Source organism: Scyliorhinus torazame, chromosome 13, assembly GCF_047496885.1.
Source record: "Scyliorhinus torazame isolate Kashiwa2021f chromosome 13, sScyTor2.1, whole genome shotgun sequence".
Taxonomy (NCBI): domain Eukaryota; kingdom Metazoa; phylum Chordata; class Chondrichthyes; order Carcharhiniformes; family Scyliorhinidae; genus Scyliorhinus; species Scyliorhinus torazame.
The window spans coordinates 19,197,559-19,220,227 of NC_092719.1; the positions used below are offsets into that span (position 1 = coordinate 19,197,559).

At 45.2% G+C, this 22,669-nt stretch overlaps 1 protein-coding gene across 1 annotated transcript in view; it reads left to right on the forward strand.

Moving 5' to 3' along the window:
• The window catches only part of LOC140387866 (uncharacterized), a 77,025-nt gene that overhangs the window by 25,046 nt on the left and 29,310 nt on the right, over nucleotides 1-22,669 (forward strand). Inside the window, exons 6-7 of the mRNA XM_072471120.1 lie at nucleotides 1,191-1,256; nucleotides 5,039-5,201. Coding sequence (XP_072327221.1) covers nucleotides 1,191-1,256; nucleotides 5,039-5,201 — 229 coding nt within the window. The remainder of the gene's footprint in view (nucleotides 1-1,190; nucleotides 1,257-5,038; nucleotides 5,202-22,669) is intronic.

Consider the following 22,669-nt stretch of genomic DNA (forward strand, 5'->3'; position numbering starts at 1 on the left):
TCATGTTGTGTCCCCCAATTAGCTCACCCATTAGCCTCCTCTGTTCTAAGGAAAACAAGCCTATCCTATCCAAGCTCTTCTCATTACTCATAGCAGGGATGATGTGGAGATGCCGGCGTTGGACTGGGGTGAGCACAGTACGAAGTCTTACAACACCAGGTTAAAGTCCAACAGGTTTGTTTCGATGTCACTAGCTTTCGGAGCACAGCTCCTTCCTCAGGTGAATGAAGAGGTATGTTCCAGAAACACATATATAGACAAATTCAAAGATGCCAAACAATGCTTGGAATGCGACCATTAGCAGGTGATTAAATCTTTACAGATCCAGAGATGGGGTAACCCCAGGTTAAAGAGGTGTGAATTGTGTCAAGCCAGGACAGTTGGTAGGATTTCGCAGGCCAGATGGTGGGGGATGAATGTAATGTGACATGAATCCCAGGTCCCTGTTGAGGCCGCACTCATGTGTGCGGAACTTGGCTATAAGTTTCTGCTCGGCGATTCTGCATTGTCGCGCGTCCTGAAGGTCGCCTTGGAGAACGCTTACCCGGAGATCAGAGGCTGAATGCCCTTGACTGCTGAAGTGTTCTCCGACTGGAAGGGAACATTCCTGCCTGGTGATTGTTGCGCGATGTCCATTTATGGTCGCATTCCAAGCATTGTTTGGCATCTTTGAATTTGTCTATATATGTGTTTCTGGAACATACCTCTTCATTCACCTGAGGAACGAGCTGCGCTCCGAAAGCTAGTGACATCGAAACAAACCTGTTGGACTTTAACCTGGTGTTGTAAGACTTCATAGCAGGGGAGTAGATCTAATTGGAGACTTTTTAAAGAGCCAGCTGAATGGCCTCTTTGCGTCCTGAAAGATTCTATGATTAGGCTTTAACAATTCCCTGTCTTGCGTTCCTAATCACAAGATCTCCAGACCAAGAGGTAGATATAGATGAGGGAAGCCATGAAGTCCATCAGACCACATCTATGCAATACAAACCTTCAGTACTCCTACAGTCACACCATCTGTCTCCCATGCGATTCCTGGATTTTCTATCTTTTCTACTCTACCCATTCCAATGAGTTCACTCATCTTGAAGTGAAGAGCTGTGGTCAAAATTTTGGTTTTAAATTTGTGCCATTGTGCTGTGGCATACTCTATTCCCCATTTTCTAACCCCACGCTGATGCACTTCACAGGAACCTTCAAGAAGAACAGCAGGATTATGAAGACCACTTAACAATGGAGTTGGAAGCATACAATAGGTACCTATAGCAGATGTAGCTTCAAATTCTTCAATAATTTGGTGTGCACAACTTAAGTAGATTTTTTATGAATTTTGCAATGATTATAAATCAAAATTGGGTTTATTTTAAACAAACAAACAAATAATATTAAATAATAATAATCTTTATTGTTGTCACAAGTAGGCTTACATTAACACTGCAATGAAGTTACTGTGAAAAGCCCCAAGTCGCCACACTCCGGCACCTGTTCGGGTACACAGAGGGAGAATTCAGAATGTCGAATTCACCTAACAAACACGCCTTTCAGGACTTGTGGGAGAAAACCGGAGCACCCGGAGGAAACTCACAGACACGAGGAAAACGTGCAGACTCCGCACAGACAGTGACTCAAGCCGGGAATCAAACCTGGGTCCCTAGCACTGTGAAGCATCAGTGCTAACCACTGTGCTACCTTGCCATAAACTCTGCTGAAATAAATTCAGCAGGTGACGTAACCTCCAGTTAAATTTAATAGGATTTGTCTTGGATCCTTTAATAATACTCTTATTTAAACACCACTTCCACCCCGTTCCCCCCCCCCCCCCATGCCCCCCAAACCCACCCACTTCCTTTCCTGGAGAAACTGGGAGTAACTAATCAAAGTTGTGGACAGCAACTGGCAGGACCTGATTATTTGCCCATTCAACAGGCATCTTGATTTTACTTTAGGTTAGGTCGCACCTGCCCTTGCTGCGCCATATGGGTATTGTTGCAGTGATGTAACAACAGACTTGTTTTTCACTGGTTTATAATGTTGTTCCCTCCCCGATCAATCCAACAGATGCGCTGCTTCAAAATATAGTAGGTGCGCCCCCGTGTAACCTGGTGAGTTTGTTAACTACATTGTGCCCATTGTTGCAGCTTTTTTTGCCTCTGAACCTCACTGACCTATCCCTGTATATATCGGGGCCTGAAGTTCCACACAAAATGTAATCATCTCCATTTATACTTATCCCTAGATATCTGACCAGATCGTTTTGTTAAACTGACGTATCATTATTTTCTTTCATTGAAATTCTATTCAACTACTCTGGGAAATAGAATCATTTTCATCCATAGTTTTACTTCAGGTATGCTGATGTCCTATACATTGATGGTGGCATTTTCTGTTCCATATTTATCAAAAGTTATGCCCTACCAGCCTGCAATTTTCAAGCTATTAATTTTAATAGTTGGAAAATGGGAGGCTGGAGAAGCTGGATTTTGTGATGGGTTTGGTTAGGTCTTGGAATGGGTAACTTCCTTGCTTCTGCATCCCCGATCCCATTTGCCACCAGGAGCACTGTGGTGAAAAATCCCAGCACATGACTTATAATTCTACGAGCATAGGAACTGGATAAGGCCATTCAGCCCCTCAAGCCTGCCCCACCATTCAGTTAGATCATGGCTTATCTGTACCTCAACTTTATTTGTTTGTCCTTGCATCAGGGCCAGGAGACTTGTCTACCTTTAGCCCCATTAGCTTGCCCATCACTACCTCCTTAGTGATAACAATCATCTCAAGGTCCTCAGCTGTCATAGCCTCATTTCTATCAGTCACTGGCATGTTATTTGTGTCTTCCACTGTGAAGACCGACCCAAAAAACCTGTTCAGTTCCTCAGCCATTTCTTCATCTCCCATTATTAAATCTCCCTTCTCATCCTCTAAGGAACCAATATTTACCTTAGCCACTCTTTTTTATTTTATATATTTGTAGAAACTTTTACTATCTGTTTTTATATTCTGAACAAGTTTACCCTCATAATCTATCTTACTCTTCTTTTTGGCTTTTTTAGTAGCTTTCTGTTGCCCCCTAAAGATTTCCCAGTCCTCTAGTCTCCCAATAATCTTTGCCACTTTGTATGCTTTTTCCCTCAATTTGTTACTCTCCCTTATTTCCTTAGATATCTACGGTCGATTTTCCCTCTTTCTAACCATCCTTCCTTTTTGTTGGTATAAACCTTTGCTGAGCACTGTGAAAAATTGCTTGGAAGGTTCTCCACTGTTCCTCAACTGTTTCACCATAAAATCTTTGCTCCCAGTCTACCTTAGCTAGTTCTTCTCTCATCCCATTGTAATCTCCTTTGTTTAAGCACAAAACACTGGTGTTTGATTTTACCTTCTCACCCTCCATCTGTATTTTAAATTCCACCATATTGTGATCGCTCCTTCCGAGAGGATCCCTAACTATGAGATCATTAATCAATCCTGTCTCATTACATAGGACCAGATCTAGGACCGCTTGTTCCCTCGTAGGTTCCATTACATACTGTTCTAGGAAACTATCACGGATACATTCTATAAACTCCTCCTCAAGACTGCCTTGACCGACCTGGTTAAACCAATCGACATGTAGATTAAAATCCCCCATGATAACTGCTGTACCATTTCTACATGCATCAGTTATTTCTTTGTTTATTGCCTGCCCCACCATAATGTTACTATTTGGTGGCCTATAGACTACTCCTATCAGTGACTTTTTCGCCTTACTATTCCTGATTTCCACCCAAATGGATTCAACCTTATCCTCCATAGCACCGATGTCATCCCTTACTATTGCCCGGATGTCATCCTTAAATAACAGAGCTACACCACCCCCCTTACCATCCACTCTATCCTTCCGAATAGTTTGATACCCTCGGATATTTAACTCCCAGTCGTGACCATCCTTTAACCATGTTTCAGTAATGGCCACTAAACCATAGTCATTCACGATGATTTGCGCCATCAACTCATTTACCTTATTCCGAATACTACGAGCATTCAGGCAAAGTACACTAATGCTAGCTTTTATACCTCTGTTTTGAATCTTAACACCTCGATCAGTAACCTCTCCTAAGTTATATTTCCTCTTAACGGTTCTCCTAATTTTCCTTGTCGTTGAACCCATATCTTCATGTAACAACCTGCCATGGCGCTTACCATTTATGTTTTTACTTCCCGTTTTATTCCTTTTAGTATTACTGGGTCTATTTAATGAGCTCCCTCAGTCACTGTACCTTGTACTGTCGCCCTTTTTGATTTTTGACTATGGCTTCTCTGCCTTACACTTTCCCCCTTACTGCCTTTTGTTTCTGTCCCTGTTTTACTACCTTCCGGCTTCCTGCATCGGTTCCCATCCACCTGCCACATTAACCCTCCCCAACAGCTCTAGCAAACAACCCCCCTAGGACATTGGTTCCAGTCCTGCCCAGGTGCAGACCGTCCGGTTTGTACTGGTCCCAACTCCCCCAGAACCGGTTCCAATGCCCCAGGAATTTGAATCCCTCCCTCTTGCACCATCTCTTGAGCCATGCATTCATCCTCTCTATCCTGACATTCCTACTCTGACTAGCTCGTGGCACTGGTAGCAATCCTGAGATTATGACCTTCTGGTCCTACTTTTTAGTTTAACTCCTAACTCCCTAACATCTTGGGGTTTGTGGGGGTGAGACCCACGCAGACCCGGGGAGAATGTGCAAACGCCACACGGACAGTGACCTGGGGCCAGGATCGAACCCCGGTTCTTGGCGTCGTGAGGCAGCAGTGCTAACTACTGTGTCACCGTGCCACCTCTCTACTTACTCTTCTTCTCAAGATTCATTCCTTGCAACAATGTTCTTCTAAGGACAGGTAATATTCAGAATTGCTCTCGAAACTAGGTGAAGATAGTTGATTTGTGTCCCTTGTAAGAGACAGAGAAGCTTTGCACTCATTATTCTGGTGGTGATCTTCATAAGGATTTTGTTTTGACGAGATGTATAGCAGAAATTAAACAAATGCCCTGACTTCTTCCTCTCAGGTATTTGGACATTATTCCCACTGAAGATCATCACAGCATTGATTCCAAGAAAATTCCCTGTGCCATGGAAAGGTACATGTTCACCAAGTTTTGGGAAAAGTGGGATCAAGGGAAGCGAAGACAAGAAAATTGTCCATTCAGAGACCTGGCAAAACCGGATGAGGTAAGACCCAGACTCCGGGCCTCCTCAATCTTTATCTGGGCAGCAAGTTCAGTTTTTACTTTCCCCCTGAAAACTTTGCCAGATATACTTATTATCAAAAGTAGCAGAAGTACTGAATGAATGTATTTGATACATACAGTTGCACATTCCTTCCTTAGTTATATTCTCCAGTGAATCACATAATGATTCAAATACAGTAATTACATTGTCCTGAATACATCCTTGTTGACTCTCAAAAGGCCTGCTGCCATTTAATGCTCTAACGAGCAATGATTGCCAGCAGACGGAACTCCCATCCGTTATGGGGAGGAAGTCCTGCCTTGGAGAGCTGCTGACCAGTCAGATTGGCAGCCAGCCCTCCAGGCACAGCCCTGCAGTGGCCGGAAGAGGCGGGTTTTCCCACAGCGGAGGCAGCTCGTCATTTGTCGCCGGCGAGATCTCCGGGTCCTGCCGAAGTCAATGGCATTGCTCACCATCCCACCACGGTGAAACCCGTGCAGGGGCCAACTATGGAAGAACCAGAAGATCCCACCTTAAGTGTCGGGACATAGAGGCCGGTTAAGTTGTACCGGTCCCGTCAAGCGTGGCGCGGGGATACCTGGGGAAGTTATGAGGTTGGGGGAGAGGGGGAGCAATTGGTGTTCCAGCGGATTCAGAAGGTGCTTCTGTTGGAGAAGCTACTTCCCTTTCCAGGCCAGGATGTAGGTTTTTGAAATTTCCTTATCCTCCCAAACCGATCTGTCATCCTCCGACCAGGTGAAAAATTGAGGCTGGGTGGGAAAATGCTCTTAATTGGCCATTAAGTAGAAAAGAAGGGCCTTAACTGGGGCAAGGGTGGGCATCCACCCAGAGTCCCTGCTCCCCCACCATAAAATTGCTTTCAAGTTGAGGAGGTGGGATCCTGGACGAGATCTCTTCCATGCAATTTCATGCCCCTCCCCTAGCTCAAAACCTGCTGGGGAGAGGATAAAATTCAGGTCATTAAGCAGCTCCCCCAGAGGGTAATTTAGCAAAGTCCCACACTCCCCACATGGAGTTGGCACCCAATGAAACTTCTCAATCATGCCACCTGAAAAATTACTGTCCAGTGAAATTAATGGTTGGAAAATCTTGTGGTTTAAAGATAAACTGTGCCATTAAGCAGGGGCCGACTAGTTTGCCGAGAGCTCTTGTGAATGGTTCCATAAAACTGCGACATCAGCATCCCTTTTTTCCTCCAAACTTGCCAAAGAACCATACACCCTTTTAAAGGAAACCAGTTCTCCCTTGACAGTAGGACAACAACCTGTGAATTTATATAGCACCCTTAATTTCGTAAAATATCCCAAGGTGCTTCACAGGTGCAATTATCAAATGAAATTTGGCACTAAGCAACATAAGGCGATAATAGGACAAATAACCAAAAACTTAGTCAAAGAGTTAGGTTTCAAGGAGTGTCCTCAAAGAGGCGGCAGGATTTAAGAAAGGAGTTTCAGAGTCTATAGCCTATAACTGAAGACACGGCCATCAATGTGGAGTGATTAAAATTGGGACTGTGCAAAAGTCTATGGATGAGAAATTCAGAATCGAGTGTTGCCGTATGAGGAACCAACATAGATTAGTGATTGAGGCCTGGTGCAAGTCAGGATAGGACAGCAGAGATTTGGATGAGTCCAAGTTTATAGGTGAAATATGGAGGTCATGCCTGAAGGCAACACAGGGTCAAAGTAATAAGCGTCAAATTTAGGAATGATGTGTTGCAGTTAATGTAAAATGTGGTTGGTCCTTGGAATAAATTCCATGTGAGCTAGTTACGGATTAAACTTTAAACTTATTTAAAAGATGTTTGGAAGGTGTGGTAGATGGGTGTGAGCTTTTCTAGATGTTTGGGTCTGGTTTAGCACAGGGCTAAAGAGCTGGCTTTTATAGCAGACCAAGGCAGGCCAGCAGCACAGTTCAATTCCCGTACCAGCCTCCCCGAACAGGCGCTGGAATGTGGCGACTAGGGGCTTTTCACAGTAACTTCATTTGAAGCCTACTTGTGACAATAAGCGATTTTCATTTAACTTTTCATTTCATTTTCATTTCATTTCATGTTTGAGCTCAATGATATCCTCATCTTCTGATCTAATTTGCTTCTCATGTGCTTAAACCTGTCACCTGCTAGGAGCTGGGTCCTGTACCTATATTGGTGCTGCAGATTCCTGCCTTTACCTGTGCATTTTCTGTCACTGCCTGTATGTGGAATTTAATAAAAGGCTAATTAGGCACATCAATTCATCCAGTATATTTATTACCTTCAAAAGTTCTGCTGACAGAGCCTCAGGCCCCCTGGTACTTATGCACTTTCTAAGGAATGAGCACAAATGTGGGTCATAAGTCCTTAGTTCACACCTTCACTGCTGATAAACCCTTTTTTGATTAGAATCTTGGAGGAATATCGTGCCAAGATGTTTTTCCTCCCATTTCTCTTCCATCTGGAAAGTGGACAATGAGGTCAAAGTAGAGGAACAGGTAACACAAAAATACTATGGTATAAAGAGAGCCAGAAGAATGGTCTGGAGACTGGGTCTGGGTCAATGGGGTGAATAGCACAGTGTGTTTCGGTGGTTGGAACACGCACCCAGACGTGGGTGGATTGCTGACTACCGCCCTGCCCTCGTTGCACGTTGAATAAAACAGCAATAAAGCAGCTAATGGCGACAGGGCGCGTTTTCAACCTGCAACGTCACTGGATTGTTGTTCTCCTGCCCAATTGGAAATGGAGAGCGGGATGTCCAGCAGCCAAAATTGAAGGTCGTGACCCGGAAGGCGGTCATTGCCACTCATTTAAAAGGGCACCTGACATGGGACAGTGTCAAGTGACCCAGTGAATTATTGAAGTCCAAAATCAGAAGGTGGTTTTTGTTTTGAGCAAGATTCTCCGGTATTGACTGAAGTAGGTATTATTCTGAAAAATGTGTCAAATTCTGCAGAGGCTTGGAACTAAGTGTTCTAGCCAGTGAACACGCATGGCATGAATTCTGATCATTTACGTAATGTCAAGATCTGAATCTTGAGCAGCTGCTGAGTTCTAACATGTTTTCCCCCATACCTGGCTGAGAGAAGGGAGCCAGGGGAGAGGCAGGGAAGAAGGTCCTGAACTTCCCCACATTTCGATGTTGACTCCCTCCGTGCCCTTCTCCAGGCTGTGTCCACCTGGTGTGAGATCCTGATACCAGCTGACGGGGGAAGGCGACCTCGTTCAATCACCCAACCAGTCTGGATGGAGGTAGCTGCGGAGGTCAGCAGTGTTTGGTGTGGTCAGAGTGAGGGCATCCCACCTTTTCAAATCGGCCTTTCACCAGGCTAGCAAAGTTAAGTTTATGGAACAAGGTCCAGTCATGGGCCACCCAGATTCCCAAATAACGGAAGTCAGTCCTGGTCGGACGAAACGGCAGCTTTCCCAGATCAGCTCTGACATTAGTGGGAAGGGTACAGATGGTGAAGATGAATATTCTCCTGAGGTTGTTGTTTTTGTTCCGGTGTCTCCCAGACCTTCTGCCCAAGGCTTTCTTTTGCAGGGTTAATAAATTAATACCTATTTTTGTTTGGTCTGGTAAGACCCTTTGGGTTCGTAGGACATTTCTGCAAAGGGATAGGCAGTCGGGGGGGGGGGAGGTCGGCACTACCTAATTTATTCTGTTACTATTGGACGGCAAATATTGATAAGGTGTGTGGGTGGTTTAGGGATGCGGATTCTATATGAGGATGGACGGAGGAGGTTTTGTGCATAGGGTCGAGTCTGAGGGCCTTGATTATTGCCCCACACTTGTTTTCCCCTGCAAGATTGACTTCGAGCAGGGCAGCACGGTAGCGCATGATCCAGTTCAAGGTGGTGCACAGGGTGCACCTGACTCGGGCCCGTATGAGTTGGTTCTTCTCGAGGGCGGAGGATAGGTGTAAACAGGGCTCTAGGGGGCCGGCGAATCAAATGCACAAGTTTTGGTCTTGCCCCAAGCTTGTTAGTTTCTGGGTTTCCTTTTTTGACATAAAGTCAGGGATTTTGTGCGTTCAGCTGGAGCCATGCCATTGGTGGCTATTTCTGGACTCGCCGATGCTGCAGCAGGGATGAAGGCAAATGTTCTAGCCTTAGCCTCGCTAATGACCCGGAGGCGAGTTCTGCTAGGGTGGAGGTCCCCGGTGCCACTTAAAGCTTTGGCCTGGCTGGGGGACCTGAAGGAAGTTTTGTATCTTGAGAAGATCAGTTATACCATGAGGGGTTCGGTGGGAGGATTCTACTCGAAGTGGCAACCTTTTTTAGGGAACTGGTTATCGTCAGCTATTGGAGGGTGGGATTTGTCCTTTTGTTAAGGTTTTGCTTTCTTTATGGAGAGTGAGGGGGAGGGGGGACTGGGATTGAGGTGTCGTTTGTGGATAATATTGTGTTGGGATTTGCTGTATTGTTATTTTTGTTATAATGAAAATCTTGTTTGAATGAAAATATATTGTTAAAAAATTCATTACCTGCCTATATACTCGATTGGCAGGATCAATCCTTAAGCTCTGCACTTCTGTTGGTGCAGCATCATGCTTCCATCAGCTACTTTCTCTGTCGTATGTCTTTCACCCTGTGATCCTGCTCCTAACCAACTGCCCTTCTTCCACTTCTTCTCAATCTCCTCCTTGTCTTCACTGGAGGATGAGTCTCCCACGGACACCACTTATCCCCATGTTTTTACAACCAAACAGAATGAGGTGCAGTTGAGGCTCTAAATGCATTTTTCTGCAGGCTAAAGAAAGCCTTAAAATAGCAAGAGATGTCTTCTAGAAACACAACTTTCAAAGGCAACTTGCCAGCAGCCTGAACTGCTGAGGTCAAACTAAGAGCCCAGCTGGTGACTTTTAACCCATTCTTACAATCTTTCAGTGCAAGAAATGAGATCCCCACCTGGTATGATGCACATTCCCTAAATGTTTTATTGCTCTCAGCATGTATCATTCCAGTCAATTGCCACTGTAACATGCTTACCAAAGCGATTAAATTCAATTTGAATAAGATGGGCAGGCTCTCGATTCCGAGGCCCCGCCTGCCTAACATGGCGCTGTGATGATGTCGGGAATGCGACCCAATGTCATTGTGCTAAATAATACGTTGGCGTGGGTATGGTACAGGCCACATATTATTTAGCTCAGTGACTTAGCCTAGAGTCTGGTTTAATGACATAGCCGAGGGCCTGAGCCAGCGACACGACTTGAGTAAAATTGTGCTAAGGGCACATGTACATTTTCAACCGTGTTTTTGTCAGGCAAGCCTCCCCACAGAGAAAGCAAAGTGACAGAATTGAAATTGCAGGCTTGGTCTCCCACCATTCATCTTCACCGTCGACGGGTGTAAAGCAAAGCATTTACAGTATCATTGCCTAACCTGCACTTCCAAAGATTTGCATTGATATAGCTACAAAAGAACCAGCAAAAGTCAAAAGCTGATTTGGAACTGCTGCAATCACAGAACTCAGTATGGCATCAGGTTCTCTTTTGTCAAGTATTTCCCATCTTCATGCTTTTTTCTGTCTATCACCACCACCATATCAAATACTAGAGGCTTGCCATTAAAATTTCATATTAGATTAACACAAATATTGCCACGATATACACTGTGAGTCATTGGATATTTTTCTGTACGTTTCTCAGTACATTAAGGTGAGACTTGCCCAAGCGACACTTTCCCCATTTCAGGCATCAGAATCATAAACAGCCCCAAGCCATTGAGTGAAGTAGAGAACAAAGCTTCTGCTACTGCCCCTGAACAATATGCTCAAGTAGTCCCTAACTTAGCAGATGCCAGTGACAGCAAGTTTGACATTTCAATCAACTTTGTGATATCTTGGAATGAGATTATCAATTAGCACATGAGCAGAAGCTTGGAGCTGCTGTTCACTCGGTAAGTAAGTAAATTAAAGTTGCCAAAGTCCCAGATGACCAAAGGCTGCTTTCCCCTTTAAGGGGGAGAGCTGACTGGTGGTGATTTAACCTGATGATCACCACACCTTAGGCGGGTGGCCAGGTTGAGAAGACGGGCTTTCATGAATAACCTCAGTCAGTATGGGGATTGAACACCCGCTGTTGGCCTTGCTCTGCATCATAAACCAGCTGTCTAGGCAACTGAGCTAAAAGTAGATTTAGTTTGTAGTTATTCTGTGCTGCATTGAGCTTGGGGGCACTGGGTGGGAACTGTCCTGTTCCCAGCACTAACATTCCAGATAGAAATGAGCACATAAATATAAAATTTTAATAATAAAACAATTGACAACAACTAAGGGGGGGGGATTCTCCCAACGGGCGGCTAAGTGCCGACGCCGGAGTAAAAACGGGAGTGTTTTACTCCGGCGTCGGCGCCCGTTCCGGGACCCCATTCTGCGGCCCACAGGGGGCTAGGATGGCGCTGGAGCAGCCTACACCGATCCCGGCCTGAACCCGGCGCCGCGGGGTCCGCGCATGCGCAGTTGGGCCAGCGCCAACTAGCGCATGCGCAGTGGCCTTCTTCCCCGCGCCGGCCAAAACACCAAATGACGCAGGACTACAGGAGCTGGCGCGGAGGAAAGGAGGCAGAGGGGCAGAGAGGCCGGCCCGCCGATCGGTGGGCCCCGATCGCAGGCCAGGCCATTTCAGAGCCCCACCACCCCCCCGGGGTCGGACCCCCCCCCCAGGCCATCCCTGGATCCTTCAACACCGAGGTCCCGCCGGCTCAGAGGATGTTAGAACGGCACCGGCGGGACTCGGCTTTTTGACGACGGCCGCTCGGCCCATATGGGTCGGAGAATCGGCGCGCTGGCCCGTGCCGGAGAGTCGCGGCATACCCCGACCGGCGCCGCGTCGACCATACTGGCGCCGATGGTGCCAATTCTCCGCACTGCGGAAAATTACATCCCGCCGGCGCGGTGCAATTCGCGCGCACCAATTCTCCGACCCGGCGGGGGGGGTTGGAGAATTCCGCCCAGGATTTTTGTGGCTTCAAACATTACAGGACCAGCACCTCCTGAACTGCCTCATTGTGAAAGTATATCACTTGCCTCCTGAGGCACTGGACTGTGACTGAAATATTTCCAAAAATAGTGACCATTGATACGCTGTTTATTGGCCAGGTGCCCAGAGGAATTTAACATTTGGTCAGAAACTACACATTGTTTAGGAATTTGTAGAAAAGTTATCTATTGTTTGTGTTTGTAATATAATTTTACACATTTTTGGATGGTTTCTACACCTTCACGACGTTAGGGAGTGTTTGTTTATATCTTGATGCTGTTATATTGAAACCTGTAAGGTCATTATGCCCAACAAGCATGGCTACTGTTTCATTGATTAATTCCGCCTCTCCATCCTCTCAAGATATCCCATAATCCTTCCTTTCTCTAAATCACAAGTGTCTCTCTAACCCATTTCTTACTCTTTTAGAAAGAAAAATAAACTTGGATGTATCTAGCATCTTTTACAATCGCAGGATACCCCCCAAAGCACTTTGCAGTCAATAAAGCACTTTTGAAGTGTGGTCAGTAGTGTAAGAAAAGAGACAGACAATATGTTCACAATAAGGTCCTACAAACAGTAATGTAATTAGGACCAGATCATTTTTTCTTAATGTTGTCGGATGAGGGATAAACATTGGCCAAAATGCTAAGAAGAACTCTCATGCTCTTCCTCTAAATAGCATCCTAGGATCTTTTACGACCACCTGGTATTTGAAGCTTGCACGAAGGTGAGCAATGTTCCTGAACATTTGCTAATTACATTTTTCAGCTCTTTTCATCTTCTCAGATAAGCCCTTTTAACAACAACCATTGAGTTCATAATATCTAAGAGTCGGTTAAGGGCATGAAGGTGGGCTAATGATGGGTTGGGACGCGATCTATAGATGGATAGGCATTTATTGGTCTGGAACTATTTGTATTTAATAAGTAACAATTGCAGTGAAAGCCAGGACCCAGTATATAGCGATCAATAAAAGAACAAGGAAATCATAGAATGGCAGATTACAGTCGAGCCAATCTCTGTAGAATCTCCTAATGGCTGCGTTCCGATTAATCTGGCCAAAACCCAGTTTAAAATGGCTAACCCGAAAGACTGCTGGGAAAAGCAGCCAAGAAGACACAAGCAGGCAGCTGCAGACAGGTTTGCATATTCAGCTCTGGGAACGTAGCCCAGATCGATACTCAGGGCTATCAACAGCCCATAAACCCAGGTATCCGCAATTGCATTCAGGACTGTTTACACCTAATCTATTCAGACATCCACAGTTAAATCGGCTATCCCCGGGAACAATTGCAACATATTAGCAATTGAATACCGGGCCAGACCTGTCGGCGCCTGCAGTGGCCGAAACAAAGACAGGTGAGCGACCACCCCCCCCGATCGAGGAATCGCCTCACCATTGGACACATCGACCCCAGAGACTGGGGACAGAATCCAATCACTTGGGACTCAGGGTCAAGGGTCGCCCCAGGAGGCGGGAAGCCCCTGGGCCCTATAAAAGTAAAGGTCCAAGTTCAGATCTCTCTCGCTCTCATCTTCGCCTGCTCGAGACCTTCGCAAGACCAGCCACCGGCCACCGTAGGTTTGAATCCAACGATCGCTATCCGGTAGAGACACCTAGCCATCGACCTGTAGCAGCATTTTGAATCCCGCGGGCCAGATTTGATTGGACAAGCCATTCGTTTCCCTGACCTGGTGGGCTTTTCCTAAGTTAAGTATTGGCCAGTAGTGATAGGTTTATTATATAGAAAGTGGTATTAGGGTATTAATATTGCTCGTTGTATATAATAAATGACCGTTGTTTTAATCCTTACTAAGCGGTGTGCTGTGTTATTAATCATAACCTGAACTTGAACCACGTGGCGGTATCATAAAGATACCTGGCGACTCATGAGCAAAGGTGACCTAAACAGAGCAAATAGACTAAGGTTAAAACGAGCAACAACAGTACTCTTGGAAGGGTACAAGATGACATTGAGCTGAAAATTGGGATGAAAAGGGAAACTCAACAGTCATTAAAGGGAATCTTTAAAATGAGAAGGACTTAACACATGGGTTAGCCTTGGGAGCAGCCATAGGGTTACACATCACAGATGCCCTGTGTGCCTATTCTTTGAAATAACTATCCAGTTAACCCTACTTCCCTGCTGTTTCCCCTGCATATGTTTCCTTTTCAAATATTTATTCACTTTCCTTCTGAAAATTATAATTAAATCTGCTTCCACCAGTCTTTTCAGGCAGTGAATCCCAGATCACAACAACCTGCTGCATTAAAACATTCTCCTGAACTCCACACTGGTTTTCGTACCAGTTTTCTTAAATCTGTGCCTTTCAAATTCTGTGTCTGGACAAGGGTGTGTAGATAGCCTGGGTCACATTGAGATCCAAAAAGACAAGGTGTTGGGCGTCTTGAAAAATATTAAGGTAGATAAGTCCCCAGGGCCCGATGGGATCTACCCCAGAATACTGAAGGAGGCTGGAGAGGAAATTGCTGAGGCCTTGACAGAAATCTTTGGCTCCTCACTGTCTTCAGGTGATGTCCCAGAAGACTGGAGAATAGCCAATGTTGTTCCTTTGTTTAAGAAGGGTAGCAAGGATAATCCAGGGAACTACAGGCCGGTGAGCCTTACATCAGTGGTAGGGAAGTTACTGGAGAGAATTCTTCGAGACAGGATCTACTCCCATTTAGAAGCAAATGAACGTATTAGTGAGAGGCAGCATGGTTTTGTGAAGGGGAGGTCGTGTCTCACTAACTTGATAGAGTTTTTCGAAGAGGTCACAAAGATGATTGATGCAGGTAGGGCAGTGGATGTTGTCTATATGGACTTCAGTAAGGCCTTTGACAAGGATCTCATGGTAGACTGGTACAAAAGGTGAAGTCACACGGGATCAGGGGTGAGCTGGCAAGGCGGATACAGAACTGGCTAGGTCATAGAAGGCAGAGAGTCGCAATGGAAGGGTGTTTTTCTAATTGGAGGGCTGTTACCAGTGTTCCGCAGGGATCAGTGCTGGGACCTTTGCTGTTCGTAGTATATATTTGGAGGAAAATGTAACTGGTCTGATTAGTAAGTTTACAGAAGACACAAAGGTTGGTGGAATTGCGGATTGCGATGAGGACTGTCAGAGGATATGGCAGGATTTAGATTGTTTGGAGACTTGGGCGGAGAGATGGCAGATGGAGTTTAATCCGGACAAATGTGAGGTAATGGATTTTGGAAGGTCTAATGCAGGTCGGCAATATACAGTGAATGGTAGAACCCTCAAGAGTATTGAAAGTCAGAGAGATCTAGGTGTACAGGTCCACAGGTCACTGAAAGGGGCAACACAAGTGGAGTAGGTAGTCAAGAAGGCATACGGCATGCTTGCCTTCATTGGCTGGGGCATTGAGTATAAGAATTGGCAAGTCATGTTGCAGCTGTATAGAACCTTAGTTAGGCCACACTTGGAGTGTAGTGTTCAATTCTGGTCGCCACACTACCAGAAGGATGTGGAGGCTTTCGAGAGGGTGCAGAAGAGATTTACCAGGATGTTGCCTAGTATGGAGGGCATTAGCTATGAGGAGCAGTTGAATAAACTTGGCTTGTTCTCACTCGAACGACGGAGGTTGAGGGGCGACCTGATAGAGGCCTACAAAATTATGAAGGGCATAGACAGAGTGGATAGTCAGAGGCTTTTTCCCAGGGTAGAGGGGTCAATTACTAGGGGGGATAGGTTTAAGGTGCGAGGGGCAAGGCTTAGAGGAGATGTACGAGGCATGTTTTTTACACAGATGGTAGTGGGTGCCTGGAACTCGCTGCCGGAGGAGGTGGTGGAAGCAGGGACGGTAGTGACATTTAAGGGGCATCTTGACAAATACATGAATAGGATGTGAATAGAGGGATACGGACCAAGGAGGTGTAGAAGATTTTAGTTTAGACGGGCAGCATGGTCGGCACAGGCCTGGAGGGCCGAAGGGCCTGTTCCTGTGCGGTACTTTTCCTTGTTCTTTGTTCTTTGTTCTAATCACTGATCTTGCTGCCACCTCCTTAGTCTCTCAGTCAAAACCCATTTCATTCTTTTTTTCCAATTATGGGACAATTATAAAAAAAATTTAGAGTACCCAGTTCGTTTTTTTTCAATTAAGGTACAATTTGGCATGGTCAATCCACCTACGCTGCACATCTTTGGTTTGTGGGGGTGAGACCCACGCAGACACGGGGAGAATGTGCAAACTCCACATGGCCAGTGACCCAGGACCGGGATTGAACCCGGGTCCTCGGCGCCGTGAGGCAGCAGTGATAACTACTGTGCCACCAAACCCATTCCATTCTTTAAAGTCAAAATGCTTGTAGTGCTGGAATGGATATGGCACTTTATCATGCTACAGTGACTCCAAACACGTTGAGCAATAATTTACTTTGACGTGCATGCAATGTTTTTACACATCACAAAATGGTGTAAAACACATGCAATTTTTCAACCTGCATTGAGAGCGGACAAAGTATTTTACCATCAGCATTGAGATAGATTGAGGTTTGAGCATTGAGGTTTATTTGTATTTACAATCATTTTTGAGAAATTAATTGAATGTCCATCAACCATCGAGCGGGACATCACTAAAGTCAAACAGAGTTGAAATGAAGATTAAATACATTTAAAAGGTGTGGATCAGGCTAAGGTTTAATGGCAGAAGGAAGGGAAGACTGAGGAGATGAGGAATTCTGAGAACTCTAACCAACCCCTTAGGTTAGAATAGGAGTTGGCAATGAGTCCGAATTTCAGATTAACGTAATGATGAATTTTGTATTCATCAAAGTGAAAGACATCTGTACTGAGGAATAAAAAAGAAAGAGAGACTTGAATTTATATAGCACTTCAGGATGTCCCAAGGCGCTTGACAGATAGTGAAGTTCTTTTGAAGTGTTCTAATGTAGAACGTGTACAGCCAATTTGCTCACTAACAGTAATGTAATAATAAGCAGTTAATCTGTTTTTAGTGATATTGATTGAGGGATAAATATTGGCCAGGACACCAGAGATAACTCTCCTGTTCTTCATCTGAGTAGTGCCGTGGTATTTTGTTATGTCCTCTTTAGAGAGTAGATGGGCTCTCAGTTCAATGTCTCATTTGAAAGCCAACACTTGAGTGTCAGCCTATGGCCAGAGTTTAATGCATCCCCATTGACGGGTAGCATGAAACTGAAGGGACGGGATTCCCTCCGGGTTCCCGTCCCCCCAATCTCGCACCAATTATACGCTGGGATAGGCAAGGCCTCAGACAGGAAGACAGCCCTTGCCCCAATTGAGGCCCTTAAGTACAAGACCAAAAGACTTAGGAGCAGAAGTAGGCCATTCGGCCGATCGAGTCTGCTCCGCCATTCAATGAGATCATGGCTGATCTAATATAATCCTTAACTCTACCTTCCCACCTCATCCCCATAACTCTTGATTCCCTTACTGATTGAAAATCTGTCTATCTCAGCCTTGAACATACTTAACGAGCCAGCCTATACAGCTCTGTGCGGTAAAGAATTCCACGGATTCATTAACCTCTGAGAGGAAATTCCTCCTCATCGCTGTCTTAAATGGATGACCTCTCACTTTGAGATTATGCTGTCTGGTCCTCAAGGGGAAACAACCTCACAACATCTTCCCTGTTAAGCCCCTTGAAAATATGTCTCTAAGGTCATTTTTCTAAACTCCAATGAGTACAGGCCCAACCTACTCAACCTCTCCTCATGCGAAAAACCCTCCATTCCCAGGATTAACCTAGTGAACGTCTCTGGACTGCCTCCAATGCCAGAATATCTTTCCTTAGATAAAGGGACCAAAACTGTTCACGGTATTCCAGCTGTGACCTAAATAGTGCCTTGTATAATTTTAGCAGGACTTTTATACTCCATTCTCTTTGAAATAAAGGCCAACATTCCATTTGCCGTCCCTATTACCTGCTGACTTTGCATGATAGCTTTTTGTAATATATTCACGAGGACCCCCAAATCCCTTTGTGCTACAGCTTTCTGCCGTCTTTCCCCATTTAAATAATATTCAGCTCCTTTATTATTTCTATTAAAGTGCACAATTTCACATTTTCCTACTTTATATTCCATCTGTCAAGTTTTTGCCCACTCACTTAACCTTTCTATATTCCAACATAGGATGGCACGGGAGCGCAGTGGTTAGCACTGTTGCTTCACAGCGCCAGGGACATGGGTTTGATTCCCGGCTTGGGTCAATGTCTGTCCAGAGTCTACACGTTCTCCATGTGTCTGCGTTTGTCTGCGTGGGTTTCCTCCCCCAAGTCCCGGAAGACATGCTTGTCAGGTGGATTGGACAATCTGAATTCTCTCTCAGTGTATCCGAACAGGCGCCGGAATGCGGCGACTGGGGGATTTTCACAGTAACTTCATTGCAATGTTAATGTAAGCCTACTTGTGACACAAATAAAGATTATAAGACTCTTTATGTCATCCTCACCACTTGCCTTCGCACCTATTTTTATGTCATCCGCAAACTTGGCAATAGTACATCTGCTTCCTTCATCCAAGTCATTAATATATATTGTAAATAATTGTGGCCCCAGCACTGATTCCTGTGGCACTCCGCAAGTTACAGGTTGCCATCCTGAAAATGTCCCTCGTAACCCAACTCTCTGTCTTCTATTAGTTAGCCAATCCTCTATCGATGTTAATATACTACCCCCAACACCATGGACTCTTACCTTATTAAATAGCCTTTTGTGTGGTACTTTAACAAACGCTTTTTGGAAACCCAAGCATATTACATCTACTCGTTCCTCCTTATCTATTATGCTTGTTACCACCTCAAAGAATTCTAATAAACTTGTCGGGCATGATTCCCTCTTCATAAAGCCATGCTGACTCTGCTTGATTATATTATGCATTTTAAAATGGTCTGATAGTACATCCTTTATAATGGACTCTGACATTTTTCCAATGACAGATGCTGAGCTAACTGGCCCATAGTTGCTGTTTTCTGTCTCTCTCCTTTTTAAAAAATAAATTTAGAGTGCCCAATTATTTTTTTCCAATTAAGGGGCAATTTAGCATGGCCGGTCCACCTAACCTGCACATCTTTTGGGTTGTGGGAGTGAAACCCATGCAAACACGGGGAGAATGTGCAAACTCCACACGGACAGTGACCCAGAGCCGGGATCGAACCAGGGATCTCGGCACCGTGAGACAGCAGGGATAACCCACTGTGCCACCGTGCTGCCCTCCCTCCCTTTTTAAATAAGGGTGTTACATTGGCAGTTTTCCAATCGCTGGAACTTTTCCAGAATTGAAGGGTTTTTGGAAAATTACTACCAGTGCATCCACTTTCTCTGTGGCTATTTCCTTTAATATCCGAGGATGCAACCCATCAGGTTCAGGACATGTATCTGCCTTTAACTTCACTAGTTTCCCTAGTACCTTTTCTCTAGTGATAGTGATTATTTAGTATTTTTGGAATGCTATTAGTGTCTTTTACTGTGGAGATTTACGCAAAGTATTTATTTACCTCCTCTGTCATTTCCTGGATTCCCATTATGTCGAAGGGGCCTACGTGCACTCACACTTTCATTTTTATATTTTTTAAAAAGCTCTTACTGTCTGTTTTTATATTACTTGTTAGTTTACCTCATGGTTTATCTTCTCCCTCTTTAGTTTTTTTGGGTCATTTTCTATTGTTTTTTAAAACTTTCCCAATCCTCTGGTTTACCACTAATTTTTGCCACATTGTATGTTTTTTCTTTCAGTTTGATACTATCCTTAACTTCATTGGTTAACCATGGGCAATTATTGGCCATTTAAGGGCCATTTCTCACCCAGCCTCAATGTTTCTGCTGGCGGAGGGATTGATCTGACCTGGGGGAAACCCGAAAATCAACAGACCTAGATCTTGGGTAGGAAAGGAGGTGGGAGAGGGAGTGCGCCTCTATCAGAAGCCCTCTGGACTTCTTCCCCCTGGCCTCTCCCCCGACTCCCCACTTCATGCCCCCCTGGCCTTCCCTACCCTCCTGTAGCACAATCAATCACTCACGAGGCGAGAAGTGATGAAGTCAATCGATGGCTTTATTACGCAGACTTGTTCCCCAGCAGCTCGGTTACAGAATGCGGCTGATGGGAGAACCCGGGTGCTTATACTCCGCCTTACTGGGTGGAGCCAGCAGGCGGCAGATCCAATCCGGATCTAGTGTCTGTCAACCAATAGCCTCTCGGCATCACTGGGTACCGTACTAACCCTAATACATACCACCACACCTCCCTGCCCTAGGATCCCTTGAACATGCCTCGGCCTCTGCTACTCGGACTTGGGCTGCAAAATCTTCCTGAACTACTTCTGTCCATTGCCACGCTGTTGTTGCAGGGACTAGAGGGCTGTCAGCCAATTGGATTGAGGTAGGACATCCTCGCCAGTGAGGGGCATAAATTGGATACAGGACATTCGGAGTTCACAGGGATGTGTTCTCTGCCGACTCTTCGGATGGGCAGAAGGGATCTGAAAAATTCATGCTGATATTTTTGTGCTTGTCTCTGCAGTGAAGTTATGAACCCACAACCTTCTGATTTAAAGGCAAGAGTGCTATCAAATGAGCTATGGTTGAATCCTGCAGACACAGGCACACTTTGGCAGAAACAAAACTATAAAATGCTGGAAGGATTAAGCAGGCGTCAGATATAAGCTTTCATATGCAGTATGCGTCAGATATCAGCTTTCATCAAACCTGTTGCGGCAAAGGGTTATTATACCTATAACGTTAAGTTTTTTTTCTGTCAATACTGCTTCATTGACTGAGCATTTGCACTATTTTCTGTTCTTGTTTCAATTTTCCCGCACCTCCACTACTCTGTTTCTCATCCCGCACTAGATAAACATTTAGATGGAGATTAGTGAAGCCATAACTTTAGAAGAACACACCCAACTACGCCAGTTAAAAAAGAAAGACTTGCATTCCTAACGTGCCCTTCATGATTTCAGAACATCCCAAATTGCTTTGCAGACAATGAAGTATCTTTGCCCTGCAGAAAACGTTGCCAATTTGCGCACAGAATGCTCCCACAAATAGCAATGTGATAACAACCAGATGATCTGTATTTTGGTGTCATTCGTTGAGGCATAAATATTCTCCAGGGCATTGGAGGAAACCCCCCTGCACTTCTTCAAAATAGTGCAATGGGGTCCTTTTTTTTTTTAATAATATTTTATTGAAAATTTTTGGTCAACCAACACAGTACATTGTGCATCCTTTACACAACATTGTAACAATACAGATAATAATGACCTTTTTAAATTTAAACAAAAACAACAACAAATAAATAAATATTAAATAACAAAAAATAAAAACTAGCCCTAATTGGCAACTGCCTTGTCTCAGGCCACACACCAATGTGTGCCACATTCCATATCCCCCATCCATTCCCCCCGGGGCGAACCTATGGTTGTTTCTTATCGGGGACCCCCCCAGTGCTCCGGTCTTTCCCCTATGTCGTCTCCACTGTCCCCAAATCTTCAGTGTAGCTACCACCACCGGACTCGTGGTATAGTTCCTTGGTGAGAACGGCAATGGGGCTGTCACCATAGCCTGCAGGCTGGTCCCCCTACAGGACGCCCTCTCTAATCTCTTCCACGCCGCTCCTTCCTCCTCTCCCATCCACTTACTCACCATTGAAATATTAGCGGCCCCATAATACTCACTTAGGCTCGGTAGTGCCAGCCCCCCCCTATCCCTACTACGCTGTAAGAATCCCTTCCTCACTCTCGGAGTCTTCCCGGCCCAAACAAAACCCATGATACTCTTTTCTATCCTTTTGAAAAAAGCCTTCGTGATCACCACCGGGAGACACTGAAACACAAAGAGGAATCTCGGGAGGACCACCATCTTAACTGCCTGCACCCTCCCTGCCATTGACAATGCTACCATATCCCATCTCTTGAAATCTTCCTCCATCTGTTCCACCAACCGCGTCAAATTTAGCCTGTGCAATGTGCCCCAATTCTTAGCTATCTGGATCCCCAGGTAACGAAAGTTTCTTGTTACCTTCCTCAACGGTAGGTCTTCTATTTCTCTACTCTGCTCCCCTGGATGCACCACAAACAGCTCACTCTTCCCCATGTTCAATTTATACCCTGAAAAATCCCCAAACTCCCCAAGTATCCGCATTATTTCTGGCATCCCCTCCGCTGGATCCGCCACATATAGTAGCAGATCATCCGCATATAAAGATACCCGGTGTTCTTCTCCTCCCCTAAGTATTCCCCTCCATCCCTTGGAACCTCTCAGCGCTATCGCCAGGGGCTCAATCGCCAGTGCAAACAGTAATGGGGACAGAGGACATCCCTGCCTTGTCCCTCTATGGAGCCGAAAATATGCCGATCCCCGTCCATTCGTGACCACACTCGCCACTGGGGCCCTATACAACAGCTGCACCCATCTAACATACCCCTCTCCGAACCCAAATCTCCTCAACACCTCCCACAGATAATCCCACTCCACTCTA